Below are 27,920 nucleotides of genomic sequence, written 5' to 3' on the forward strand. Positions count from 1 at the left end.
ATCAGCGCGCGAACACCATTCTGCAAAAAAAAAAAAAAAAAAAAAACTATTTCTATGAGAATCAATTGTGGCTAGATGTATCGTCAGACATGTAGAACAATGGCTAGAACAGATGATGCATATAGCAGGTGCGACATTTAATTGATCAGTGACTGTATCCTCTTGGTTGTCAGAGGTGATGCGTAGAACTCCAGTGTGCGATGGCTCCCCAACAATTGCAAATGAATTGTGTGTCGTGAGATAGGCATACTTGTTGAATGGCAGCGAGTTGTTTTGAAGAACAAATCAAAAGCAAACTCCAGTCAGGATGCAGCAAACAGAAGCTGTTTGATGTCCATAGGCTGATGCTTGTGCAGGTAGCCGGCAGGGGCAGCGCGGCCTCCAGGACGTCCCCTCCTCCACGCGCCGAGCTACAGATCATAGAAGAAAAATGAGACCGGTCCACCACGGCTGCAGATCACCACGACTGTCTGGACTGGCTCGGCGGCCTCCAACCGCAACCACCACCGCACGAGGGCAGGCCTGGTGGCCGACCGCTGCTCGTGCCGGCAGGGCCACCGCGGCGATCTCGACGCTCGCGCGCGGCGGCCCCACCGGAGTCCCGCGGCGACAACCCCCTTCCGAGCAGCGGCACCGGCCCCCTTCCAAGTGGCGGCGGTGGTGGTTCTGGGGGATTCGCGAGCAGCGTGCTCCGGCAGGAAACGGAGCAACGCGGGGTGAAAGCTGAGGCCTGCAGGTGGGCCGGCGCAGTGAACCCTTGGATTTATTTTCAACGACCCAGATCGCTGCAATGTCACACCGTGCCATACCATGGCAATGTCACAGAATCTGAGTCCCGCCCGATGGGAGGGGGAAAATCGGACGCTGACGTCAGTATAACACATGCGCGCAAAACCACTTTAAACTATTTTTTCTCTTAAATTATTTATCCAAGTCATTGAAAACCGCATGTCGTAATATTGAGCCGATGGTTATGCAGTTGTTCGCTAACTTTGGATGGAGATTCACAAATAGGATTCAATAATTTTTGTGATCTTTTTATGCTGTGAGTTTTTATTAATATGTATGCTTTTGTTTATTCAGGTGTGAGTTTTTATTGAGTTGGAGTAATAATTGGCTATAGCTTTTTGAGCAAAGGCAAGGATTATATTCCATTATCTAAAATATTAGATCTATACATAGTAAAACATTATGAGTACACTAACATTTTTTGTGGAAAAAATGAAACAAATTTCCTTAATAGAGGATTCCAAAATACGCGGACAATTTGTTGCAACGGAGTATATGGTAGGGCCACGTGGCAGGTGGGGGCAGGGACATGTGGTGGGCCCACAGAGCACGTGCGCGCATCGGGGGGGGGGGGGAGAGCGACTGATTTTTCCCCTCCTCGGGCGACCGATCGGCAGCAATTCTGCTGAAGTTCTGAACGTATGAGAAACTTTTGGTGACAGCTCAAACAACGTTGGCTAGATGTAAGTTAGTAAAATTTATTGTTAGAACTTTTGATTTTTTTTTAATCCTAATTTGTTTTTAGCTTGGCTTTTAAATTTTAAGATTAATTTACCTGGAATAGCTCTAATTTACACCACCTTAAGAATAGGACATGACTACATAGCGCACGATCGCTGGTTTGATTAAGGCCATGTTTAGATCTCACCCTAAAATTTTTGACCTGTCAAATATAACGTTTGAACACCTATATGAAATACTAAATGATTGTACACTGTAATTATAATTGTTAAATTTTTAGAAAAAAATTGTTGATAGATATGTAGCCAAAAGTGAACTGGCAATACCAACGCCGAACGCATACGCAACGGCGTCATAGCACGAGTAGCACCTTTTCTCATGGCCCTATGTATCGTGGAGTCTGTGTGATATTTGTTGCAAGTATTGGGAAGTGGAGGACCAGACTTTGCCTAAACTGTGCGTCGTCAAGTTTCAACCAGGTCAGGTGCGTGCCTCTCGCAGTAGTAGTCTCTACCATTCCCAGCGCATGAAACCGACCGTAATGAAGAAAGCCCACGACGCACCCCAACTACCCAAGTGACACTCGTCACTCGTGCCGTCGGTCATGTGCATGCACCACGCACGCATGGAATCCACGGCAACAGCGGCGACGCACGCCCACCACCTCTAGACTCTAGTAGTTGTAGTACACCCCAATGCCACATGCAAAAGCAAGGGGTTGTTTGGTTGGCATACTCACATTACCAAAACTTGCTATACTTCATTTAGCTAAAGCTGTTTGGATGCTATACTAAGTTTGCCACCATTCACCATACTTTTTTGCCACACTTGCCTAAGTTGTGACTTACAAAAAGTGAGCCACACCTTAGCTAGCAAAATTGGATTGTGCCACACTTTATTGAATTGATGATATGTGGGGCCCAAATAGATAAGAAGTAATATTGCCACAAGTGTGGCTATAAACCAAACAATATGCTAACTTGGTCAAACTTGTCTAACATAAGGTGTGATAACCTTTGGCAAACTTTGGGAGCAAACCAAACAACCCCTAACATACCTAACATGTAGCTAACAAAATTGAAGCCACACTTCAACTATAGGAGAGCAAACTTGCCACACTTTTATGTGCCAATGACATGTGGGACCTACGTCATGGTGAAGGAATCTTATCATAAGTGTGGCACGAACCAAACGAATGCCTAAGTTAGTCAAACCTGGCTAATTTGAGTTGTGTTACAGTGAAGCAAATTGTGGTATTGAACCACACAGCCCCTCAATTCTGCTGCGGGTCGCGACTTTGCGAATTGCGAGTAGTTGGCGCACGTACTACTCCTACTACACGTCCACTGCGTGTGTCTGCGTTCCCGGACAAAATTGCCAGCCAGTGCACAAGTGCAGGCGTGCGGCCACTTCCCAAAGAAACCCAAGTAGTGGAATTTCCGGAAATTAAAACAGCATAAAGTGCTCCTACCACTCCTACTAGTAGTACTACTACTTCTACCCAACAATCATTCCAACCAGTCTCCAAACAAAAATAAAACTATTGCAACCAGCCTCAAAAAAAAAAAAAAAAAAAAAAACCTTACCCCAACCGCCAACTCACGGGCTTTGGCCCCTGGCACGGCAGCCTTAACACCCTGTTTAATTCCATCTCCATACCTCATACCTACCCACTAGGCTAGCACCCACGACACACATAAACCGAGCAACCTGTGAGCAGATGGCCCCATTTGTCACTGGCAAATCGTGGAGGCGACACCGGTGTGAAACAACAAGCCGCACGACCCCCCAGAAATCTCCTCCTTTGCCTCGGCCCCTCCCACGGCGAGAGAGCGTGCACCCGACGCTCAGCAACTGGAGCAAGCACGGGCAACGAGTCGCAGTAAAACAGCAGTGCGGACTCGGAGACAGTACGGGGAAAACGCACATCGAGCGGTGGAGAGTGGAGTGGAGTCGAATGCAGCGCGAGTGAGTCCAAAACGACTCGTCTCGTAACACCGAAGCGACCGAGAGCGCCTACTGCCGCCTACTGCGCCTGCGCTGCCGCCGCGCAAGCCCAAGCGCAACGCATCCGCCTCTGCCTCATCCTCTCCTCCACTTGCTGGTCGCTTGCCAGCCTGCGCCTCCACTCCACTTCTCGCGGCTCGAGAGGCTGACGGCGGGGTGCCTCGAATTTCGCCCTCTCCGACGAGCGGAGGCGGAGGAGGGAGCCCAGGAAGAGGATGCGAAAGCAGTGAAGTTTGTAGAATTTTCAGTTGCATTTTGCTGTTTCTGCTTGGGAGTTGTTTTGGGGCGATAAGAATTCTCTTGTTGATTTGTTCCTCGCAGGAGAGGAGGAGAAGAGGGGGGAACGGAAATCTCAGCTGCTGCGTCAGTCTCGCAGATCTGCTCCGTTGAGCTGCTGTTTCACGGAATCACCATGGGTGGAAATCATCGCCATGGGTGGTAGGATTGGTTGGGTGTCGCCGATCTTCTCGCTTCACGCCAACTAATCGAGTGAATTGTGGGAAGAAGAAGAAGAAGAAGAAGAAGCCGAGTAGACGACGGCAATGGCGTCGTGGGAGAACCTCGGGGATGTGGCGACCGTCGTGCAGCTGACGGGGCTCGACGCGGTGCGGCTCATCTCCATGATCGTGAAGGCGGCGTCGACGGCGCGGCTGCACAAGCGCAACTGCCGCCGGTTCGCGCAGCATCTGAAGCTCATCGGCGGCCTGCTGGAGCAGCTGCGGGTGTCGGAGCTCAAGAAGTACCCGGAGACGCGGGAGCCGCTGGAGCAGCTCGAGGACGCGCTCCGCCGCGCCTACCTGCTCGTCCACTCCTGCCAGGACCGCTCCTACCTCTACCTCCTCGCCATGGGCTGGAACATCGTGTACCAGTTCCGCAAGGCGCAGAACGAGATCGACAACTACCTCCGCCTCGTCCCGCTCATCACCCTCGTCGACAACGCCCGCGTCAGGGTCGGTAAAACCATATCCCTTTCAGCTTCTCTCATCAGTGTTCATTTGTTTAATCGTGTAGTTGAGTGTTAGACTAGTAGCCTGGGCATGTAGGCTTTTAAGAAATGTTGGTTGCATCATTCTTTGATTCTAAAGTATGGTATATGGAATGTTTGCTTTTGAAATTGGATGGAAAATGATTTGTCTTGGATTCTTGGTGGTTTTCCTGTATGGTCTCATGGGTTCTTTGTTTTCTGTTGGTTGGTGTGACCCAAAGGATTCTATTTTAGAATCTCTCTTCTGAATATAACCGACGCTGCAACCTTTTGGTGCTCCATCATTTTCATCGTCTATATAATCTGATTTTTTTGTTGGTGTGAATGTGACCCAAAGGATTGTGAAGGTATATGTATATGCTAGGAATCTGATTTTTTTTTTTAGCTCCAGCACAGTGAGCTCAATCACTAATCATGCCACTTGGGACTAGTGATCTGCATCGGATATCATCTTTATTTACTCCTATACTTGTCATCTTTGCTTCACAATCCTTTTTTTTCAGGAGCGGATGGAATACATTGAAAGGGATCAATGTGAATATTCTTTTGATGATGAAGACAAGGAGGTTCAAGATGCTCTGTTAAACCCTGATCCAAGTACAAATCCTACGGTAGTGCTCAAGAAGACTCTGTCATGCTCTTATCCAAACTTGCCATTTAACGAAGCGCTTCGAAAGGAAAGTGAGAAGCTCCAAGTAGAACTTCAAAGATCACAAAGCAACATGGATATGGGCCAATGTGAGGTTATTCAACACCTCCTAGGAGTGACTAAAACTGTGGCAAGTTCGATTCCAGAGAAATGTGCCACTCCTAAGGTTTCTGAAAAAGCTGACTCTAATCACACAAAAGTCAGTGAAGATAGTGCAAAAACATATCATGATGACTCTCCAAAGAAGCAAAAGGATGCCTGCACTGCACCACGGTTAGTAAGTTTAACTAGTTTCTTTCGGTGACTATCTTCTTATGATGTGGGTTGCAGTGGTAAAAAAGGCGGTGTATAAAACCTTTTCTCATTAAGTAACATTAACCTGAACAATTACTATGGCCATTTCTGGGTAAATCATGAAAAATGTGCGCATTCTTCCTTATTTTAGAGGTGTAAGTCTTGTATACTCAACTGTGTGATCCAACAAAAGAGAACTTCACTATGTTCTGTTCTAGACTTGAAATAGAAATTTTGTTATGTGCTTATGCCCCTCAAAATGCGTATGCACATTATAAAAATTTTGATAGTTCCTATGTTGCATATCTTTCTCAGAAGTTCTCCGCCATCTTCTTATGGCCATGATCTGGTCTCAAGCAGAGGATCATACAGCGACGAGTGGCATGCAGATTTGCTTGGTTGCTGTTCAGAGCCATCTTTGTGTATGTCCATTTACCTTCTCTTTGGATGCGTGATTTAATGATTTCCCTATGGTGTTTAGATGCCATTTTTAGCACAACTGTTCGGTTATGCATCTGTTTGTTTTCACAAGAATTTATCCAATTTAGTCATTCTATAAGTATGATTTATGTCCTTAGACATATCCTTTTTCTGCATATATGAGTTGATCAATACTTTGTACTGATGTTTTGGGGGAGTAGGATCATGCAACTATGTAAAAGGATCATCTTATAACTAATGGTCTTGGAGTATTATGTATAGCGACTTAAGAAGATATCTTGTTATTTATACTTGTTTAGCTGCAAGAAACTACCGCCTTTCAAAAATGAAAAATAATGGTTAAGATTTACTAGATAATAGTAAAGTGGATGAAACAACAATCGCCATTTTAGCCTCTTTTCCTTGCTGATTACTGTTGAGATGCTGGTAGCCAATTACTGAAGCAGTAGTAATGCTATGATAGCAGCTAGCAGGGTCAAAGATGATCAGTTCTACTAAAAAATTATATAGAAATTAGTCTTGTTTTGTCTTTCCTCGGTACTTGTCAATTATATGGAAATATTTGTGACATATTTTTTTTTGCCATTTATTTACATACTGTGATAGCACAGGTTTGAGAACATTAGTGCTTATTAATTATATGGAAATATCTGTTTCATATTTTGCTTGCTATTTATTACTTATTGTGATAACACAGGTTTGAGAACATTCTTTTTCCCCTGTGGAACATTCTCAAAGATTGCTTCAATTGCGAAGAACAGGCCCATGTGTAAGAATATTTCCCTGACAATAATCATCATGTTGAGAGTTGATAATTTTTGTTCCTCCTAGCATTTTTCTTCATTTCCCTGAAAATAGTCATCATGTATTATTTGCCTCCACTTGTTTTACTATGGTGCTGACTTTTCTGCATTTGGATAGTAATTTCCAAGGGTGTGCAGTATCTTGTTTATGTTAGCTAGTGTTAGACCAAACAGATTGGCCTTGCATGTTCTCTGCATCTTGAGTTCTAAAGTTTGTTGTCAACAAAATTCTCCATCAAAATGCTTCCAAATAGGATTCTATGCCACATTTTCTGTGGACTGAATTACTTATGTAATCTGAAAGGCTGGTTGACACTGATAAAAAAAAATTTCAGCATCGTCGGAAGCATGCAATGATATTATGGCATATTCCCTGATATTATCCTGCTGTTGTTACACTTGCTGTGTGAGGAGAAAGCTTCGTCAAAAGCTAAATATTGCGGTAAATTTTCCTGTCCCTTCATATCTGTTGTCAATTGATTTTTTTTCCTGCTTCTCTAAAGTAGAAGTGCTTCATTCTGACCCTACAATGTGAAACTGAGCTACCTCTGGAATTGTTACAGCTCCATGTTATACACTATGGGTCATTTCAGAACTGATTAACTGAACTAGACTATAACTGGGGCTATGGGTCATTTTGGCTAAAGGATTATAAATGAAACTAACTTAACAAAATGTCTGTCTGTCCATTGCTAATGCAGAGGTTTGTTAAAAGATTGGGTAGAGTTTTATCTGAAAGAATTACCATGCACACTATGGAGCGTTCGTATATCCTAAGAGCCTTTTATGTTACTTAAAACTCTGTTTATGTTATGCCGCTGACAGGGAGGTTGCATTGATGATTTCCTATCACATTTGATGTGTTGTTGCTGTGCGCTTGTTCAAGAATGGCGGGAAGTTGAGATTCGTGGAGCTTATGGTGAGTTTCCTACTTCCATGTTATCCAATTAACCAGTTGAGCACGTGGATATTATAGGGAATATACATGGATGATGGAGTATATATAACAGTCCACATTTCCTCCTTAACAGTATCCTAAATACTAGTATATGGCACTGTTGACTTTTATTTGGTCAATCTTTTGAAACTTTGACCATTAATAGCTCTGAAAACATTAAAAAAAACAAGTGGATATATTTTTCTTTATAAGTACATTTACAATATTACAATTTTGTTAGAAATGATCTTAAATTCTAATTGATAAACAGTGATCAGCGTTGCTCACTGAACACGGAATGAATTCAACAGTGTTATATATTTAAAAACAGATGTAGTAAATGGGAAGGAAGATTGTATTATAGTGATATGGTCTCGAATCTTCTACGGTTGAAACATTGCTCTGAAACATTTCATGTCATCATAACCCTGCCGATCTCAAAGACAAGCACAACATGATTTAAATTGCACAAGCAATATTAATCAGTATGCCTCATTTCCTGCAGGAGAGAGGACTAAGATTAGCCCACCCTCATTTCAGTACATGGAACACTAAGCAGCGATGCAAGGCTTGAGCTTCTGTGAAGATAATGACCTAAAGGCTAGACCAACCCGGTATCGTACTACAATAGTAATGATGACACAGCTACAACATTGTTGTATTTATGCTTACCCTGCATTGTTTGTGTTGGTACTCTGTTTATAGTAACATCAGTTGGTGTTGGGCACAGTATGTTGTATGTAGTACTTTGTAAGAAAAAACACAAGTTACATGCCCTCGTTGTGCTCGTCTCTGTTGAATCCCCCATGCATAATTTAACCTTTAGCTTCATTTGCACTATAAAACAGTAACAATATTAAAAAAGTCTCAAATTGCAAAGGCAATGGGATCCAGAAACTCGGAGGAAGAAAACTGTTAACAGGTTTCTCAAAAAAAAAAAAACTGTTACTAGTAGAGATAAACAATGCGATGCTGGGCCATGCGAACATGATGCAACAATTCAAACAAAGACCATCAACTAAAAAACATTAGACTTTCACCATGAGCTTCCGTTTACCACGACGTACATAAGCTTCCAAGGCTCAAGGCAGGATGTATATTTTGGCAATTTAAGCAGGTACGTCACTGGCCGCCATCTTATTTATCAGTATCTTGGCGAAATCCATTTCATAATCGTCATGTGAAGAATTGTTAAGCATGTGAACAGTTTCACGATGACGCGATCCACGGGACACGCAGACATACATCAACGAAGGTCGTTGAGTTGAGATGACCGTCCTACCAGAGTTCCTCCAGGCTTCCTGTCGAAACTCAAACAACACCGGCAGATCGATGGCCTCACCGGGCGTAGCAGCCTAGGGTGAGCGCACCGGATGCAATCTGGCCGCACGCTACTGCTTTAAGCGAATCGAACGGAACAAGGAGTTCGGATAATAAAACTCCGAACCCCTTTTCAGGCTGCAGTAGAACCAAAGCAAGGGTTCGGGAACAAAACTCCTAACCCGCGTAGCGCAGGTGACCGTCGTCTTTGTGCCCAACTATCTCTGTAGATTGCCATCTCTTGCTCTCGCAGGCTGCAGCAGAAGCTCTTGATAATGAATCAATGCTGGATGAATACAAAGTTCAGCACATTATTGGACGGGATCGCAATGCAAAATCACCGCGCTCGGAGGCAGCGTTCAGCGTGGCCGTGAGACTGCATTGGGCAAAAAGCGAAATCCAACAACTCCAGCGTCTCATGCTCTCAGCCCTGTCAAACTCAAAAATCGGAAAATCGATCGATGGCCTCACCGAGCCACGTCTCCGCCTTCCTCCAGACCACGCAGCTAAAACACCGAATACGAGGCCCGCGACCAATGTATCTTACCGAAGTGAGTATTAGTGTGGGCCATAGTAACTGGGTAGTAGTAGTTGTTCATAGCATCCACAGTGTTTATGTAGGGGATGGGAAGTAAGGTGGGGCCGCTTTGAAAAAAAACGCAAGTTCGCTATAGACATTGGCTTGATGTGTCAGAAGGTGCTTATACCTGGTGGTAGCACTACTATCCGGTATTAGTTCTTCACCACCTCCATAGTGGTTATTACCCGATAATAAGGTAATATTTAATGCTTACTACTCCCTCCATTTAACAATATAAGTTATTCTAGCATTTTCCATATTTATATTGAAGTTAATGAATCTAGACATATATACCTATTTAGATTCATTAACATCAATATGAATGTGAGAAATGTTAAAATGAATTATATTGTGAAACGGAGGAAGTACATGCTATTTTGCTACACTGTAGATGCCCTGGGGATCAGAGAATAAAACTCCGAACCCCCTGCAGGCAGCAAGAGAACCTACTCAGCACAGGCCACAGGTGATCGTTCTGTGTGTTGCGCTGCGCCCAACTATCGGCTCGCCTTCGCCGCCGTGGCGTCTCTGTAGACTATCATCCCTTGCTCTCGCAGGCTGCAGCACAAGTTCTTTAGTGGAAATGGACAATTCTGGGTTAATAATGCAGTTATGTGTTTGGTTGACTTGTTGATTTCTTGATAATAGATAGGATCTTGCTTCCGAATCGAGCTCTTAGTCATCGTCTTGAAGGCGTCGATCGGCGACGGACAAGAAGTTTGTCAAGTTAGAATTCCTGCCTTTCAAATTTCGAAGGAGATTAGTCATTTTGGTATGAATTGCTGAGGTGCGTCCTCTTAGTAAAACTGTAATGGCATGGACGTACAAATAACAGAAACCACCATTGAGTTTTGATGCAAAGTTAAGAAGAAAATCGTAACAAATTTTGGGACTTATACTCGTTATTGTTGCCCACAATTGACCTATGAGGCAAGTAGGAACAGATATGTCGCGCTCTGAACAAGTAGCAGAAAGACAGAACAGTTAAAAAAGATCTATCTTTTCGTGGCGCAATTTATATATATATAGTTACAAACTTCTCTATGTCCAATCATCTGGTAAGAACGGGTGCCATCCTAGCAGAAATCCAGACTCCTGTTAGTGCACTCGACGACCGATTCGCTAGCTGGCTGAAGTCTTCGTTCTTCTCAGAGACATGTACGCTAGAACCCTGTAGCCGATGATCATCGCGACCAGAGCTACAACTTCTGTCACGCCGTTGTCAAGAGGTATGGCATTGATCAGAATGTCCGGGACAGGATGATATTGCACCTTCAGCAGTAGCCTGTACGTGTGGTAGTTGAATGACAGGTAGCGGAGCCAGGATATGAATGGTGGAACTCTCTGCATATCATGATGGAGAAGAGGGCAATGCGTAAGACGGAGTAAAGACTTGTTCATTCAGTATGTTCTTCAGCATTGCATCAGTAACACAGGGAAGTGCTTGCTCTCACCTTTACAAAGAACCCTCCTGCTAGCATGAATGTCATGACTGTAACTGAAGCTAGAGTTGTTGCCTTCTTGATATCCAAGAGGCTAGCTCCAATTGCCAATCCTAATCCCTGCATGATTACTTTTTTCTTGAGTAACAGATTTCTAATCACTGCTAATATCCTTTTGAAATATCTAAGATATATGATGGATCAACCAAAATGTTCCCTAACTTATGAATAAACACAGGTGATGACTACAACTTCATGGGAAAATTCCTTGGATTTTGTTCCCATCTCACCATCTATTTAGATAGTTTTGATGTTCATCATACATTCTTTTTCTCATATAATTGGTGTGTATATAGACAGTACAAGTTCAACTAACAGAATAAACTTTTAGAAAAATAAAAAATGCTATAATTCATTTCTTATATAGGTTTCCTCCTTTAGAAAAGATTAAAAATAGGAGATGTCAATGGAATTATACCACGAAATTAGCTTGAAATGTACCTGAGCAGCAATGATGCTGAGGAAGACGGTCAACATGCTAAGAAAGAAATGTGCGGCAGTTGCTTTGAGGCCTGCCATGAAGTAGACAATCACCATAAATATGACTGGAAGGAAAAGATCCAGTGGCAGATCACTTGTCGTTCTGGCCAAGAAGTATGCACTGAGCTTGTACATGTCAGCTGCACGCTCCTTGTTCAACATTGCCCTTTCTTGTGGGAATGTGAAGATGGCAGTAAACACAGGAAAGAAACCCCAAAACACAGCTATGAAAAACAGTAAGCCGGCCTGCATACGCAAGATAAAATTGTGTTACGATACTAATCTTCCTGCATACCCGAGCTGACATATCATTAATAAGCTCTCTGAGTAACCAACTCCGCCATTTCACATGAATCACATTTTCTTTGGCGTAAAATGAATCGCATGATTATTGCTATCTATGTACCTGATCTTGTAGACCTTTTGGTGTCGAGGGATCAGAATGCCACCATAGTAGACCTAAGATAACTGATGTTGCTATGACCTGGGTGATTCTCATCCAGCTCAAATAATCATGTCGCCGTTCTTTGATCCCTCTACAGAAGAGGATGGAATATTGCTGCCACCAGCTAGTGCCCCATTCTCGCTTTGATGATGTTATAGTTGTCTTCATATCGTCACTGATTGGAAGTGGATCTAGAAGCTGCTTCTTCTCCTTGTATGCCACTCGATTCTCATAGGCGTCTACAAGATACTGCATGAAATCACATATAAATTATTCAGACATCTAAACCAACCCTCAACTCATAAAACCAGCACATTGCTTTCATGTCGTCACCTCATGAACATCTTGTGCTGATGGCTTGTAGTCATTCTTGGTATTAGTTTGCAGGTTTTGATTTTCCATGTGCACCTTGTCATCTAACTCGGAAGGAACAGAAACATCAGTAGTGTTTCCGTTGGCGAGATCCAGTAGAAATTCTGCTGGGTTCATTGCGATGAGCGGGGTGCACCCAATGGACTGAAAGTAGGGCATGGCTTCAGATGCCTTCCCAAAATAGAGCAAACTTCCTCTTCCCAGGAGGATAAGCTTGTCAAACTTATGAAATAATCTGCTAGATGGTTGATGGATTGTTGTTATTACTGTCTTCCCATCCTGCAACATGTCAAAAGGTTAAAGATGAATTGAACTAGTTGCCAGCTAATGTGTAATACTCTCATGTCACCTCAGCTATATCATGTAGAAGTTGAATTATCCTGAGAGCTGTAGTTGAATCCAATCCAGATGTTGGTTCATCGAGAAAGAGTAAAGATGGATTTATTATGATCTCATTTCCAATGCAAACTCTTTTCCTTTCACCCCCTGAAACCCCACGGACGAAAGATCCACCAATCATCGTGTCCTGGCACCTTCAAACATCATCAGATAATTAATTAAGCTAATTTCTAAGAATAGGTGCATGCTACCATACAGGAAGTGGAGCGTTTTTCAAACTACCTTTCAAGGCCAAGTTCATATATGATGTCTATTGTTCGTTCTTCCTTTTCTTGCCTCGTCATTGTTCTTGGGAGACGAAGCAGTGCTGCATAAGTCAATGTCTCCTTTACAGTAAGATGAGTAAAAAGAACATCATCTTGAGTCACAAATCCAATCCTGAAAAACGAGTATAAAACCAATCATTCACTATACTCTTGGACAAACTTTGAATTAGTTTGTCCATACAGGCTCAAGCTCAACTTTGGTGCTCTGACGATCCAAACCATTGGTACAAGCAGATGTTTTGCATATAAAACCTTGTAGAATGTTGAGGGTAGTTAGTCTAGTCAGACAGTGCGAAAATTGCTAACAATAAGGAACCAGGATATCTCTCAGTTCGAATTGTTTGCCGAATTGGAAGCGGAAAAAGGAGAATACTACATGGTTTTTAATTGGCGATTCTACTAAAGTGGTGTTATGTTTGAGTGTCTAACCAACTTAGTAGCTAGGTTACACCAACACAATTTAAAGGACTAAGCAGAAGAACAGGTGGAGGTAGAGGCAGAAGCAGAGGCAATCCTGGTGACAAAGACAATCATCCAAAGGAATTGCGGGACAGAGACCCTGGTGCAGTGGTGTTCAAGACGAAGTGGACCTCTAAACACCGGAGACCTGTAAGCTCAGACTACTGTAGGCCTCAGGTGATGCAAGTGTTCACTGACGTGAAACGTGTGCTTACTAATACTACCTCCAGCATCGGTCAGGAGATACATCGAACAGCTTATCGGCAGGAAGGGCATGACTGGAACCTCACCTCACCAGAGCACGCTACGACATGGCGCAGACATGCGATCGAGAACAACGGGCAGGCGACTCCCTGAACGTCCCGACCGTGCTCCGCCGCACAAGCCGCCGGAGTTTCCATGAGACGACGACGACGACGAGGCGTCGCCGCGCGGCGCGCCCAAGCAGACGAGACCGTGAGAGACACAGGTGACCAGGCGACAGCCATAGCCGCGGGCAAGAGCCGACCAAAGGCATCACGGCCCATGCGCCGGGACGCACGATTGGGCCACCCAATTCGGCCCAAAAAGAACATGTCGGCTGCTCGGCGTCGGCAAGGCCCAATTCTGGCGCCGCCGATTAGACAGAATAATAATGACAGGTGCGCGGTACGTGCCAGAATCGGCACGTCAGATGTGCAGTTCCCCTGCGGCCAAGGCAGAGGGAAGCTGGAAGAAGAAGACAGTAGACAGTACAACTGTAGCAGCGATGAACAGGTAGCCAGATTTAGCGAGATAACCGTGAGCCGAGCCTTGCTAATCTCTCCTTTATTATAGCCAGCCACACAGCCTATGCATGCAGTATGGTACTATGCTGTACTCTGTAGCTGCAAGCAACAGCTGATCGATCTCATCTCATTCTTATCACTTTCGTTCCCCAGCTAGTGACCCATCGACCAATGAGAAATTTACAATTAGTGGCTCCATCAGTTGGGCTAATAACCCAAAGAAAAAAAACCAAAATTTAAATTTTAAAAATTAATTTTGAAGTTAATTTTAAGATATTTTCAACGTATTTTCTTTTTCAGCATTAGCTTTTAAATCGCTAAGAATATATATAAAAAAAATTATCTACAAATTAACTTTTATTTTCTAATAAACCGTTTTACTTTATTGGGGAATATGAGCAAACGGTGAGGTTTTAGGGCTCGCAAATAACTAATTGTAAATAATTTAGTTAATTGATTAATTAATAATCCTGGCCCCGGAGGAATTAATTGGTGATGCCACATGGTGTACGAACAAGTGCATGCTACGGAGTAACTAATTAATAATTAATTAAGACGCTGCATGCATCTAATATTGCACGCGATCAGAGAGGTCAGAGGATGAACCTTCCTTTGTGTTGTGTTACCTGCGGTTGAGGGACTTGCAGTATGGCTCGTCGTTGTAGGAGACGCAGCCTTCGACGTCGCCGGGGCCGGCGACCCTCCCGCCGAGGATGCTGAGCAGCGTCGTCTTGCCGCTTCCCGACGGGCCCATCAGCGCCAGCACCTCGCCGGGCGCCGCCGACCCGGATATCCCGCTCAGGATCTCCCTCGGCGTTCCCTTCACCGCCACCTTGTACTTCACCTCCGCAAACTGCACGCACGAAACGAGTCTCATCTCTCATGTAGCATTAGCTCACTGAACCTCTCGCATGCCGGCGGCGTACGTCCATGGAGCTTGGGATAATCGATGCGTTTGGTCGATTTACCTTGAGATATATCGGCAACGTCGGCTCGGTCATCAGCTTCTTGCGCGGCGTCCCGGCCTCGATGTCCATCGCTGCATACGCACAGCGGCACAGAGAATGAGCATATATATATATATATCGGGAAAGTGATTTCAACCCTCAAGAAGATATTTTATCGTTTTATATATGCTACCTAAATAATTATAAAAAAATTAAAAAAATTGGCAGTAAAGATAATATAAAATATATCACTTCACGAATTTAAATTTAACTTTTACAAGTTGTAATAAAAATAACAAATATAACTACGAATGTACGATAACCATATGTGCATGCAGTTAGGATCAGTAGGAGTGATTGGATGCATACTGTTGTCGTCGTCGCTGAAGGGATGGAGCTCGGCGGAGGACATGGTGTCCTGGGGAGGAGGGGTGAAGCCGGTGAAGGTGAAGGAGAAGCCGAGGCTGGCGCTGGAGGCGCGGCTGAGGGCGGCGCCGCTGGAGACGAGGTCCTCCATTTCGAGCTTCAGCTGCGCGCTGCGGGACTTGCGGATGTGGCTGTTGTTGTTGTTGCTGCTGCTGTAGCCGTGGCTGTTCCCACCGGCGCCGGCGCCGCCGGACGCCGAGCGCTTCCCGAAGCTGGACTTGCGCGACAGGCTCGTCGTCGTCACGTCGGCCGTGCTCAGCACCGTCTCCGCCGACGCCGTCCTGCTCAGCGACTGCGCCGAAGACGGCGGCGGCGGCGGCGCCAGCTGGTCCGACTTGGTCCGCTCAATCATCCCCCCTCCCGTGTCCATCATCGGCTTCTCCATTATCGACTCCATGAACGAACACGAACAAACTACCTAGCTAACACCGTCACGTTCCTAGCAAGCACATTTAGAGCAGTAGCTTTTACACGAGACGAGCCGTTATATACACAGACACAGAGTGATGGGAAGGCAACACACGCAGCTAAGGCATTTGGCAAGCGAGCGATGGAGGTCACGCGTGTGAGGTGGATTGTGGCGAGGGCGACGTGGGGGGGAGGCAGCGGAGGGGCAGGGGGCGCGCCAGCGAAGCGCGATGCGGGACGCGGGGCATTAATGGAGCGGGAAAGCGCGGGTGTGGCTGGGCGCGCTCAGGCAGCCAGCTTCCACACATGCCGGCCTCACGACGACGTATCGCGCAGGGCACCCGCGCGAGCCCCCGCCTGCGGCTAGCTTAGCCCGCGACAGGGACGTCCCCGGCCACCTCGCCTTCCTCGCTCTCTCGCTCGCGGAGGCCTCAGGCGCGCGCGCGTCCCTTGCAGATCGATCCAGCGCGCGTGCGTGTGCGTTCGGTTTAGGCGTACGTGCGCGCGGGCGGCAGCGGCGGCACCGATCCCCTCGGTAGATCGATCACGCAGCTCGCCGAACGCGTGTGTAAAACGCTCGGTTACGTTCGGGCGGCGTACGTGCCGCGCGCGTGGTGGTTTAGTGCAAGTATCTGTTTTTTTTTCACTAAATTAAAAATATGGGTTTGTAAACTTGGATCATCGAGGTGTTGTCTAGATCTATAAATTTGTAAAATGTAAATCCGAGTCCCTACTCTCTAATCTTTCGTTAATTCAATGTATCATCCGCAAGTTCAAAAGCATACGAAATGCCTGGCCCTCTTTATTTAGGCTTAGACTTATTGGCCTAAACTTTTAAGTCAGCTTATTGGCTTATATGATTTATAAGCAGGTGGATTTAATGTCCTAAGTTTAGTGGTTTAGTCATACATCTACCTTACATAAGCCAAAAAAAATTTCTCCAACCTAGCTTTTGGCTTAATAGTGTTAGAGTGTCTTATGGCTTCCAAAAAGCCAAACGGAAAAGCTGCTTGTTTGTTTAGGTTTAGACTTTTCGACTTATAAGTTGACTTATAAACCTAAACAAAGAGGGCCTTAGCCCCTCCGCACAATTTGAGGCGCTGGGTGTGAAACACAAAATGATGACCTATTTAGCAAATGCTAACGTAAAATAAGTGTTTAGTTCACGTCAAAATTGAAAGTTTGGTTGAAATTGGAACGATGTAACAGAAAAGTTGAAAGTTTATGTGTGTAGGAAAGTTTTAATGTGATGAAAAAGTGAAAAAAAAAGTTTGGAACTAAACTCGGCCTAAGTAAAGTTCCTTTAGGCGATACATCCATATCTTTACTTGATGCCATATTATTTACTTCATCCGTCCCAAAATAAGCACAACTATGAGTTTCCATGTCCAACTTTGATCGTTCATCTTAATTAAATTTTTTTAAAAAAAACTAAAAAACATAAGTTACACATAAAGTACTATTCATGTTTTATAATCTTACAACAATAAAAATACTAATAAAAAAATTAAATAAGACGAACAATCAAAATTGGACACTGAAACTAATAGCTGCACTTATTTTGGAACTGGGAAGTACAATTCATTGCAGGGTTGCTCTATCTCCCGATCGATGCTTTAATTTTTCTCGATCCAAATCACTGTCGGACTGCCGGTGGTCGTTTATCCACATTCCATGTTAGCATAACCACGATCAAGCATGGTCGGATGGTCCTGTTCATCGGTTTACCTATGCCTTCTATCAAACAAGCAGTAATTTTGCGCGACCAATAACAGCTAACTCATCACCACCTAATTAAAAACAGTATAGTGGCCATATGCCTAGATAGGATCTAGGAAGAAGACTTGTGTGCGTCATGATGTAGTGATTCAGTTTTTCTTACTAATGTTGTATTTAGTTCCACGTTAAAATTGGAAGTTTGACTAAAATTAGAAGTTTGAAGAAAAATGTTGAAAGTTTATGTGTGTAGAAAAAATTTGATGTGATGAAAAAGTTAAAAGTTTGAAGAAAGAGTTAGGAACTAAACAAGACTTAAGCAAGATCTTCAATACCTGGAACGCACATTCACATCATGAGCATGAACCATCTTTGAGGTGGCCATTATTGTTTCCGAACACTTGTGAGGGCTGAGAAAAACAAGCATCTAATTAAATTAATGAAGGATAAAGAGATTTTTAATTAAAATAATAATATGAACGCGAAAACATGCTTAGAATGTACTAACGGCTTAGGAGTGAAATATAAAATTTTCGAGCCCTAGGCAATGTACAGCCCCTATATACGATCTTCTAGCCATAACAGATACGGCTTGGAGAAGCATTGTCAAAGAGGACACACAGGAAAATTCGGAGCAGGCAAAAGTCGTCGATCGCAGCTGCGCAGGAGTCAGGATGGACATGCTTGGCATGATGCCTCTTTCTGTTTTCCGTGCTCACACTGTCGTCACACAGTGCAACGATTACCATATATCATTCGTGAAGAGCAACACGAGTACACGAGCGGTCGAGCATCCTAATCTCCTTTTTAATTTTTTTTTTATTTTTGAAAACAAGCATCCTAATCTTGACGAGGATGAAAGTATCAGCAACGGCCCCAATGCTATTGTTGACAAGAGATGTGATGTGGCTGTGGCTACTGGCTGGAATACGGTACTGCATGTAGATGTACTCCACTCCAGTAGGCAGTACGCCTGCACAGTCTTTTCCTGACTGTTACGGACGCGGAAATGTTTGTCCGGAGAGGAGAATGGTCTCTGCTAACCGGAAGACCGGAACCACCGACCAATCGGGAAACGGCGTGGCGTTGCCAGTACTGATTGGTACTACTGGGTAGTATCTTTGACCTCTTGGTTAATGCACTCTAATGCTCCATTTATTACGAAATATTAACGAGATATTTAAAAAAAACATACTCTCTTCATTCTAAAATATAACTACACCTATAATTATTTCAAAATATAACAATTTATATACCAACATTTTCTTTTCAATCAATCACAACCCTTCACCATTAGTTTTTCTCGCCAACCACCACTTCTTAATCAATAATAATATATTTCTATTTAATTTTATCTATTTTTTAAATAATTATGTGCAACTCTAAAACTTTTATATTCTAACGGAGATAGTAATTAACGAAAGTTAGCTCGAACCTTAAGCGATAAACATGCAGCCTTCCCATTTTATCCGTGAGGATTTCTTTCCGATTCATTCTTGTTTCCTACCCGCAGTTTAGATTGGCCTTTTATCTCCTGTTACGGTTATTTTTTGGGATGCATGGCGTCATAATTCTAGCAATCCCCTTCCTTTTTATCCTCGTGTTGCCTGCGTGTTAACTTTCATGAAATTTGTTTCCAATTTAAATTTGTAGCCTGAGATTGCAATCTTACAACATAACAATTTTTAAAATTCACATTGCATCTTTTGAAATTTATCGTGTAAATATGGAACATATAATGTCAAATACATATTAAAAAATTAAATATTTTTTATGAAAAATATGACACTAAACATATTTTTTTTATTTTCCAATTGGCGAGCCCGCTCGTGTATTTATTACTTTGTCTTGTTCTTGCATGCTACCGCAATGCAATGCTTGCTTTCTCCGTGTGTTCTTGCATGTATAAACAGTTCGGTCTGTCTATGCCTATTGTCAATGGTTAATATGGATATACTGTTTATCTTTCATTTCAATTTAAATACATGCAACGGGCAGGTATGTAGAGTTCTAGCGTGAGGTCAATCACACGTGGGTGCGGTGCGTCTCCTCCTCGCTTCTTAGGGCACCTACATGGGTCTCAAACGAATTAAGAAATATAAGTTTGAAAAACTATTTTATGTAGAGTTCTAGCGTGAGGTCAATCACACGTGGGTGCGGTGCGTCTCCTCCTCGCTTCTTAGGGCACCTACATGGGTTTCAAACGAATTAAGAAATATAAGTTTGAAAAACTATTTTAAAAAACTAACCAAAGGAAAACAAATTCTAATCAAAGTATTTGTGTGTATAATATTCGTGCGTATAAACCTTTTATATATAAATGTATACATTGAAATATATAAATGTATATATACATTGAAACTTTATAGCACATATAAACTTTGTATGCAAAAACTTTTAATATAGCAACATTATGTATAAAACATTTGATCCAAATCCGAATCAAGCAAATAAACTTTCAATGTATAAAATTTTTTATATACAAAAGGAAAAAAGGTGTGGTGTGAAAAAGGAAGGAGGTGGTGCACAGGTGCATGATCATCCACGCGAAAGCCGTTTCGGGTAGACATTAACCAAAAGCGAGTGAACAGTGAGTTTTTATATCACTTTGAGTACAGCATTTTCAGAAAAAAAATCTATTAGGAGATGCCTAACTTTGAATTAAGGTGTGGCCAAAATACCCACGACGAAACACTACATGCCTTTACCTTCAAATTGATATTGCCATAGTCAAGCATTACATATAGGAAAAGGAAATAATAAAATTCAACAGGTTACATTCGTATAAGTGCACGGAAGAAATAGTAGGTTCTTTCTTTCGCCACGTATAAGCTTTTTCACGAAACATATCGTTGAGTAGTTTAAAAAATATGCTCGCAATAAGTTATCAGCAAGTAGCTGAAAAGAATTGAACCTAAGAGTTGTTTCTGTACGCAAATGATTAGGTCATACATACCAGCTCCAAGAAGTCAAGAAGAGGCATAGGCGAAGGACACACAAGAAATTTTGGAGCAGGCAAAGTCGCATGAATTATCTGAAAAAGCAAAATCGGACAACAGCTGCGAACACAGCTCTTATCTGTTTTCTCTACTCCACACGGTGCAAACAATTACTGATAACTCGTGCAAAATCATCAACACATGCATATCCTAATTATCTTGACTAGGACCATCATCTCTAAAAATATAAGACCCCGGCCCCGTGCGAAATGTAAAATAGGTCTCTAGCTAGATTCATTCCACCAAACATACTTTCACTGTTTCCTCAAGCCTCATCGAATCTTGCATGTCTTCTGGGCTTAGCGAGATTAAAAAAAAAAAGAAAATAAAACAAGATTGAAGTGAAACCTTGAATTGAGTAAGACAACTGATATTGAATTGAGGAGGGAAAAAAAATCACCAGTTTGTGTTCTGCATTCACTAGACGAACCGAAGAAAGAGTGGGCTAAATTGGGCTTTCTATTGGTTAACATATGGGCTATTTTTTTTCTCTCTCTGAAGCATGGTACTTAAGCAAGTGCATTAGAATTTAGGGCCTCAATTTGTAGGGTGTCCTATACAGCTGATCACCTGCCCTTGCTAAGCTGATCGAAAGTATTAGCAGCTGAGATGGGTGTTACTGTTAACAAGAGGGCCCTCACTGCTGTTGAGTGTTGACAAGATGTGGAGTGGCTGGTGCATGTACGTCTTCAGAGTCTCTTTCGAAAATTACTGACAAGGAAATGTTTGTCTCAGAGGAGAATGGTCTCCCTGTGAACCAAAGACGGGAAGCACCGACCAATCGGGAAACGGCATTAGCCATTAACCCCCTTGGTTTAACGCACTCTGCTGCACCATGTATGACGAGACGTACACGTAAGGGAACGTGCGGTAGGTAGTAGTAGCAGGCAAGAAAATATCAGGAAAAATTCTTCCTTGTGCAGTCTTGCATGCTTGCAGGGGGGGTGTGCCCGTTCCCTGAAGGGAGTAGCACTATCGATAAATTTTTCCTCAGACGTATAAATATAATATAATTACAGTGTTATTAAATTATATCATAATATAATTTATATTAATTTTTTAAAAATCTCATGGTACACGCTATTTTTCACGAGGTAAAGTTCACAAGACGTAATCTCCTCCCGAGCACGTGCTATGATTTTTTTCTAACAATTTAAAATTATGTGAAAGTTGCATACAAGTTTTTTAAGTAGTTATATACAAGTTATATCGTAACTACATAGAAGTTATAATATAATTACATTTTAATTATAATGTATTTATATTAATCGAGAAATACTTTTATAGCAAATAAATCTTTCGTGGACATGTGGATGCAGAATCTGATCGCTGCCGTCCTGTTCGTGCCATAGCGCAACCCAGCTCCGCTCTTGGGCCGGAACGGGATTCCGGCCTACGTGATCCCCGTTACTGTTGGGCCGGAACGGCATTACGGCATCCGTGCGGGCCCTGTTATGGTTGGGCCGTACCGGGGATTCCGATCTCCGTGCGGCCCCGGGAGGGGGGCGTGGTGGAGGACGAAGGCGACGGTGGCAAAATCGGCGACGGCGACGGCGGCGGCGGCGGCGATGGCGAAGGGGAGGGACGCGCGGTGGGAGTAGATACTGTAGTCGTGCGTGCTCCGGACCAGCAGCAGGTAGCGGCGCGGGGAAGGAAGCTACTGGTGGGGGACAACCCAGATCCCTCGCCCGCGACTCTTCTACTCGCGCTCGCACGCCCTCGTCGGCCGCGCCGCCGCCGCGGTGATGGAGTCGCCGCCGGAGTCCTCCTCCTCCTCCCCGGTCCTCCTCAACATCGGTTCGCTCCCCTTCTCCCTTTCGCAAAAACTCGCTCCCCATCCCCACCGCTCGCGTGAATTTAGAGGCTGATGGTGATGGTGGTGGCTATGGCGCAGGGGGCAAGAGGTACGCGACCACCGTCGAGACGCTCACGCAGCGGGAGCCCAGCTCCATGCTCGCCGCCATGTTCAGCGGGAGGCACACGCTCCCCCGGCACCCGGACACGGTACGCCGCGTACTCACCAGTGGAGCTCTCTTCTCGGGAGCTGTAGCCTCAGAGGATGAATGGTGGGTGCAGGGCATGGTGTTCGTGGACAGGGACGGGAAGCACTTCAGGCATGTCCTCAACTGGCTCAGGGACGGCGCCGTCCCAGACATGTCGGAGTCTGAGTACCAGCAGCTCCTGCGAGAAGCGGAGTACTACCAGTTGCTCGTAATTGGAATTCTCGATCGTTTATTCGATTCATCAGGTTGCAGCTTCCCAATTAACCAGCCGTTGTGAAAACATGATGGTTTGTTTTCCAGGGCTTGGCTGATTGCATAAATGATAGATTGGGTTGGAAAAATGATGAGAATTTCTCGGAGGCCGAATTGACACGCAAAGATGTGATCAAGTGCATCCAAGCTCCGAGAGTCAGATTTCGTGGTGTAAATCTATCTGGCCTTGATCTATCCAAACTTGTAAGGTCTTTATTGTTGTTCTCTATTGGAGTTGCTCATATTTAGTTATGGTTATTACCACTCCATTCTAGTTGCTCTTGGCAACTCTGATTTCGTGTGTGTTCAACAGAAATCAATAAAGCATTTTATTTTTTTTCTTTAGTTTCTTGTAATTTTGTGACTTTTACGGTCTACAGGATTTATCAGAGGTGGACTTCAGCTATGCATGCATAAAGAATGCCAATTTTTCCTCTGCTTATCTTCGTAAAGCAAAGTTCAGGGTATGCCATTCACACCTAAGTTCTTCGTTGTTTAACTGCTTTTGATGAAGTAGTAGCCCTTAGGAACTATGCTAGTTATCATAATATTTTAAGGCATTTTAGTTCTGTCACAAAAAAATATCTAAGTCTTTTTTTTTGTATGACTGTCAAATGTTGTATCAGTAATACCTTACCTTGTATGTTCATGACAGCTGACAGAAGCTACTTGTTCTTCATTCCAAAGTGCAAATTTACATGAGTAAGATGGTCCAACCAGTTTCTTTTAGGCTTATAGATAGGCTCTAAGATGAAACACGGTCTCTCCTTTTTTACTTTTTGTGTTTTTTTTTGTGTTGGATGCATAAGCAAGCAGCTAACCATCTATTTCCTCCTTTTTGTGTTATTTTTGTTTCGCTGTGTTATTGTAATTGCTTGATTTGGAATAACAGGTGTGAGCTTATTGGAGCAAATCTTGAAGGATCTGTTCTAGATAAAGCAAACCTTCAAAGTGCAAACCTACAGGGTATGTAATCCCTTTCTTTACCTGTCTTCCGTTTTATGTTATATGTTTCCAAAAAATACTATTATGCTCAGGATTATCCTGTTTCTTCATTTTCTTGGCTTTTGACATCCTTTTCACCAGGGAAGATCATTGTCCCTGTAGTATTAGACAATGTAGCTATGCCTATTTTGCTTTCACTCTCTCTCCTATTCAGGGTGTGCTTATATTCTTGTAAAAACTAAGTAGGAAATGATTGAGTTGCTAGGCTTATTTTGCAGATGCATGCTTAAAGCAATGTTGCTTCATTGAAACGGATCTTCGTTCTGCTCATTTACAGGTTTGAAAGTTTATTGTACATGGTGTGTTTCATAAATGTTCCCAGATTCTCGCTCTGCTACTCTGCTAACATATTGCATTCCTGGTCAGTATACAAGAAAAAGTGAAAATCATGATGAACATTAGCATAAAGCAAAGCATTTTTGTTTTTTTTTAGAAGTTAGTTTTCTGCTGCTAGAGGTGATCGAATATCTAGTTTCCATCCTTGCAATATTTTGTATCATCCAAACTTCCAAAGTTTGGCTGCAAAATTTTGTCCTTGCCCAAAGTATTATCTGCAACACATAGACATATATTTTGTCCGTACAGGCTTGTATCGTCTCTTCCTGAACATTTGAATATAAGGCATAAAGGCTCCCTATTCCAAATGGTTTTCAGTAACTTAAAATACGTTGATATTTGGGTTCTTATTACTCATTTCCTCAGTGTCTTATTGTCAGTCCAACTGGATTTTCAGGGTGCTAATCTTATGGGCGCCAACTTGAGTGGAGCTAATCTTGAAGGGGCCAATCTCAAGGTAACAAAAATGACCCCATTCAACCTGCACTTTCATCCTGCCTGTCATATGTAACTTAAGGAAAGCTACTTGAGGGGGTTTACCACAGAGCTCTTACACAAAGACAGAAAAAATGATTCTAATGTATCCATCTTCTTTTACTGCCAAGCTTGAAATAAAGTGTCTGAAGTTTGCACTAGGAAATAACTCTAGAAGAAAATCACCAGGAGATGTTCCAAAGGCATGAACTGATGCTGAGATGTGCATGTCATGTTTTGCTTACAAAATATTAACAAATAGGGATTTGCGAAAGAGATGGTAATCATCTTAATTGATGATAATGCTTGCATATAAGGTTTTCTTTTTTGTAAACATGTGATGTTTGACATGAGTGAAAAGGTTTCGACCTGTAGTAAGTGTGATAACAGTGCAAACCCTTTATACTTAGAACCATGAAACCATGACTGTTTGATATGTATTGTAGAACATATGGTTAATCGTGTACTGAAGTGTACATTAACGAAAGGTCATTGGCATTAACACCAATCCCTCTTTTCTTGTGCCTTAACTGACAACCCAGTTCCTTGTCCTCGCTTTGTTATTCAAACTTCTTTATCCGTACTCTAAGCTAGTCTGATTTGCAGGGAGCTAAGTTGGCCGGTACAAACTTGGAATGTGCAAATCTTCAGCGAGCCTACTTGCGAGAAGTTGATTTGCGCGAAACTGTATGTTGTCCTGCTTGCTGCTTGCTTCTTCTTTTTTTTCCTCTCTCTCTTTTCAGTCTAACTAAATAGTGAACAGTGAAAGAATCTAAACTTACTTCTTAAACTATGTTTTACTTTGACTTACAGCATTTAACTGGTGCTAAGCTTGGAGGTGCAAATCTGCTTGGAGCTATCAGATAATACCAAGGGAAGAAGCTTATATCTTCTACATTTACAATTAAACTGAAACTGGTGCTTTGGTACCTCGAACATTATCTTGCCTGCACCAACGGTTTGTTCATGAGTAAATGGTTTCTTGCTACCGATTCTGCAGATTTCATACAGCTTTAGTCGGCGGTTGTACATATACCCTTGTCACATTCCTCTGATTCGAAAATTCGGTGATGAACTGTTGGATACAGCTAGTTGCTTAGTATCATCATGGATAGAAGCTGTTCTAGTAGGAAAATTTCCTGCATACTTTGGGATATTGTTGTGAACAATGACTGAAAATTTTAGTGGGAAATATATCTTCGTTAATGTGCATACAATTTTCTTTTCATCATATTTACTCTTCCTTTAAGCTTTCAGTAAAACCGGGCTCAAAAGCGAGGAAAATCATATTTTACTCTTGTTCATGAACCTATGGAACTTTTGATGATGTAGAAATTACCACTTGTATAGGCTGCAGAGATCGATCATAGATACAATTAACTGCAAATCAAATTTGTTTCGGTTATAATTTGCGTGCACAGAACACTTGCGTTTCCACACGTATTCCGAAAGGAAACGTTGGCAATAGGTAGCAATATGTACAAGGTGAAGGTATCGAACGTGTAAGCTACGTGCAGGCTTCCGAAACTTGCACGTCGTCGTTCAGGGGGGCTCACGCATGCAGGATCACTTCAGTGTGTCAGACGCGCATGGCGATCAATGGTCGGAGAAGCCGATGAGACCATGTCCGCCGTCCGCCGCCGACGGATCCATCATCAGCCTGTACTTGGCGTAGAAGCCGGCGGCGGCCACCAACGCCAGCACGACGGCGAGGACCACCCTCCACGGCGTCTTCCTCCGGCCGGTCACCAAGGCGGTGCCACCCGCCGCCGCCCCGTCGTTGGCCGCGCCATCGTCATCTTCTTCTTCCTTGTCCTCCTTCTCTTGATCTGCTGGTGCAGCGGTTTGCTGCGCCTGCGCGGCGCCATGATCGGCGGGTGTGGCGGCGGCGGCGGCCTTGGGCTCCTCTTCCGCCGGCGACAGCTTGGGCATGGTGATGTGGAGGACGCGGTCCCTGGAGTCGAACCTGGCGCGGACGTCGCCGGCGTTGCAGTCATCGGGGACCTGGAAATCCTTGTGGAAGCGGCTCCACCGGTTGCCGGAGACCTGCCGCTCGCCGCTTATCCGCAGCTTCCCGTGGTTGTCGATCCGCACTCTCAGCTGCTCCTTCTTGAACCCTGCAATTGCACCCGCCATCCAAAATGACACATATCAAACCTTGCATTGCATGAACTGAGCAATAAAAAACAATTTGTATTCGGTCTAAAAGTTGATGTTGAAAAACAGAATGCGACGAAAAACCTCTAAAATCAAACTGCAGTTCCCGAAATTGAAATTTAATTTTGTTGCGGCTCATAAGCGAAGAGGTGGGAAGGAATAATGCTCTTGCCTGCGGCAGATAGGTTGATTTGAAGGACCTTCTTGCCGGCCTCCTCGACCAGCTGGTGCGGCGGAACGAAGTCGGTGTAGTTGCGCAGCGAGGTGGCGGCAGCAGCGGCGGCGGCCATGGCTGCAGGTGGTCGATCACTGACCGGTGATCAGGTGCTCAGGCTATGATCACTATCAGGTGTCGATTGATCAGTTGCAGGTGTGATCGAGTTGATTTGAGAGGAAGCCGGTGTTCGTGCGCATATATAGTGTGTGGATTCAGGGTTGTTTGGAGTGCGATGCAGGAGGAAGGATTGCTTCATTGGACGGCGTCTGCAGGGGGCCGGCCGCGGGAATGAAGCTAGCTTGCTTAATTAATTTGGTTGCGCTCCCTCGGTGATATACCTTGTCTAGCCTTCGCCAACGCATACAGATTTCCCCCACAAGGAATATGAACCGTGCTGTTGTTACTTGTTCTTGTTCTCACAGTATAAGTATTTCCTGCGATTTTCTGTGGTTTGTTCTGGGCGGCACTGTCGGGATGTCGGCAGTCGGCACGGTAAAAGAAAAAAAGAAAGAAGAAAAAAATGTGCGTGAAACACCGCCTTGTCAAGCCATCTCCCGTTCTCCATTGGGCCGGGCCCGGCCCACTGGCCGAGTGAAACTGTACAGTAGACTTGCAGTTCCAGGTTATTGAGGTCAGACGGGTCGTTGAACCGGCGAGGACCTCAATGAATGAACCAACGGTCCAAACGGTCAAACCAATTAACTATCGAACCGAAGCCGCCGGTTCAACGACTGGTCCGATCTCAATAACTATATTCTGAGCTGCTACAGACCCACATGCACCTGTCCAGCGGTTCAGTGCCGA

General features: G+C 43.8%; 4 protein-coding genes across 4 annotated transcripts; 2 read left to right on the top strand and 2 right to left on the bottom strand.

Annotated features, from left to right (window-relative positions):
- Positions 1-3,377: 3,377 nt before the first annotated feature.
- Positions 3,378-8,364, top strand: LOC127767706 (cell number regulator 13). Its single transcript, XM_052293134.1, has 8 exons — positions 3,378-3,708; positions 3,799-4,427; positions 4,966-5,384; positions 5,721-5,827; positions 6,544-6,615; positions 6,985-7,091; positions 7,475-7,568; positions 8,092-8,364. The coding sequence occupies exons 2-8, from the start codon at positions 4,020-4,022 to the stop codon at positions 8,139-8,141; spliced, it is 1,257 nt and encodes a 418-aa protein (XP_052149094.1). The 5' UTR covers positions 3,378-3,708; positions 3,799-4,019; the 3' UTR covers positions 8,142-8,364.
- Positions 8,365-10,470: 2,106 nt separating this feature from the next.
- Positions 10,471-16,106, bottom strand: LOC127768927 (ABC transporter G family member 22-like). The gene is made up of 10 exons (XM_052294595.1): positions 15,493-16,106; positions 15,145-15,215; positions 14,803-15,029; positions 12,907-13,062; positions 12,635-12,818; positions 12,247-12,564; positions 11,875-12,162; positions 11,430-11,714; positions 10,941-11,048; positions 10,471-10,830 (listed from the first exon to the last, which is right to left on the bottom strand). The coding sequence occupies exons 1-10, from the start codon at positions 15,944-15,946 to the stop codon at positions 10,609-10,611; spliced, it is 2,313 nt and encodes a 770-aa protein (XP_052150555.1). The 5' UTR covers positions 15,947-16,106; the 3' UTR covers positions 10,471-10,608.
- A 6,028-nt stretch (positions 16,107-22,134) lies between these two features.
- LOC127768335 (FH protein interacting protein FIP2-like) lies at positions 22,135-25,960 on the top strand. The gene is made up of 11 exons (XM_052293890.1): positions 22,135-22,469; positions 22,567-22,676; positions 22,749-22,883; positions 22,976-23,131; positions 23,308-23,391; positions 23,583-23,629; positions 23,820-23,893; positions 24,151-24,209; positions 24,666-24,725; positions 25,349-25,429; positions 25,556-25,960. Exons 1-11 carry the CDS (start codon positions 22,418-22,420, stop codon positions 25,607-25,609), a joined length of 912 nt encoding a protein of 303 aa, XP_052149850.1. The 5' UTR covers positions 22,135-22,417; the 3' UTR covers positions 25,610-25,960.
- A 96-nt stretch (positions 25,961-26,056) lies between these two features.
- LOC127768336 (inactive protein RESTRICTED TEV MOVEMENT 2-like) lies at positions 26,057-27,266 on the bottom strand. Its single transcript, XM_052293891.1, has 2 exons — positions 27,072-27,266; positions 26,057-26,859 (listed from the first exon to the last, which is right to left on the bottom strand). The coding sequence occupies exons 1-2, from the start codon at positions 27,187-27,189 to the stop codon at positions 26,339-26,341; spliced, it is 639 nt and encodes a 212-aa protein (XP_052149851.1). The 5' UTR covers positions 27,190-27,266; the 3' UTR covers positions 26,057-26,338.
- Positions 27,267-27,920: the final 654 nt, after the last annotated feature.

Source organism: Oryza glaberrima, chromosome 3 (genome assembly GCF_000147395.1).
Source record: "Oryza glaberrima chromosome 3, OglaRS2, whole genome shotgun sequence".
Lineage (NCBI taxonomy): Eukaryota > Viridiplantae > Streptophyta > Magnoliopsida > Poales > Poaceae > Oryza > Oryza glaberrima.

Excerpts from the sequence above, each read along its gene's own strand:
- LOC127767706 (XM_052293134.1), top strand. The coding sequence starts at position 4,020 with ATGGCGTCGTGGGAGAACCTCGGGGATGTGGCGACCGTCGTGCAGCTG. Across the intron at positions 4,428-4,965 it reads TCGACAACGCCCGCGTCAGG|GAGCGGATGGAATACATTGA; the intron begins GTCGGTAAAACC and ends CTTTTTTTTCAG. Across the intron at positions 5,828-6,543 it reads CTGTTCAGAGCCATCTTTGT|GTTTGAGAACATTCTTTTTC; the intron begins GTATGTCCATTT and ends GTGATAACACAG.
- LOC127768927 (XM_052294595.1), bottom strand. The coding sequence starts at position 15,946 with ATGGAGTCGATAATGGAGAAGCCGATGATGGACACGGGAGGGGGGATG. Across the intron at positions 12,565-12,634 it reads TTCTACATGATATAGCTGAG|GATGGGAAGACAGTAATAAC; the intron begins GTGACATGAGAG and ends GACATGTTGCAG. Across the intron at positions 10,831-10,940 it reads CAGGAGGGTTCTTTGTAAAG|AGAGTTCCACCATTCATATC; the intron begins GTGAGAGCAAGC and ends CATGATATGCAG.
- LOC127768335 (XM_052293890.1), top strand. The coding sequence starts at position 22,418 with ATGGAGTCGCCGCCGGAGTCCTCCTCCTCCTCCCCGGTCCTCCTCAAC. Across the intron at positions 23,132-23,307 it reads GCCTTGATCTATCCAAACTT|GATTTATCAGAGGTGGACTT; the intron begins GTAAGGTCTTTA and ends TACGGTCTACAG. Across the intron at positions 24,726-25,348 it reads TTGAAGGGGCCAATCTCAAG|GGAGCTAAGTTGGCCGGTAC; the intron begins GTAACAAAAATG and ends TCTGATTTGCAG.
- LOC127768336 (XM_052293891.1), bottom strand. The coding sequence starts at position 27,189 with ATGGCCGCCGCCGCTGCTGCCGCCACCTCGCTGCGCAACTACACCGAC. Across the intron at positions 26,860-27,071 it reads AATCAACCTATCTGCCGCAG|GGTTCAAGAAGGAGCAGCTG; the intron begins GCAAGAGCATTA and ends GTGCAATTGCAG.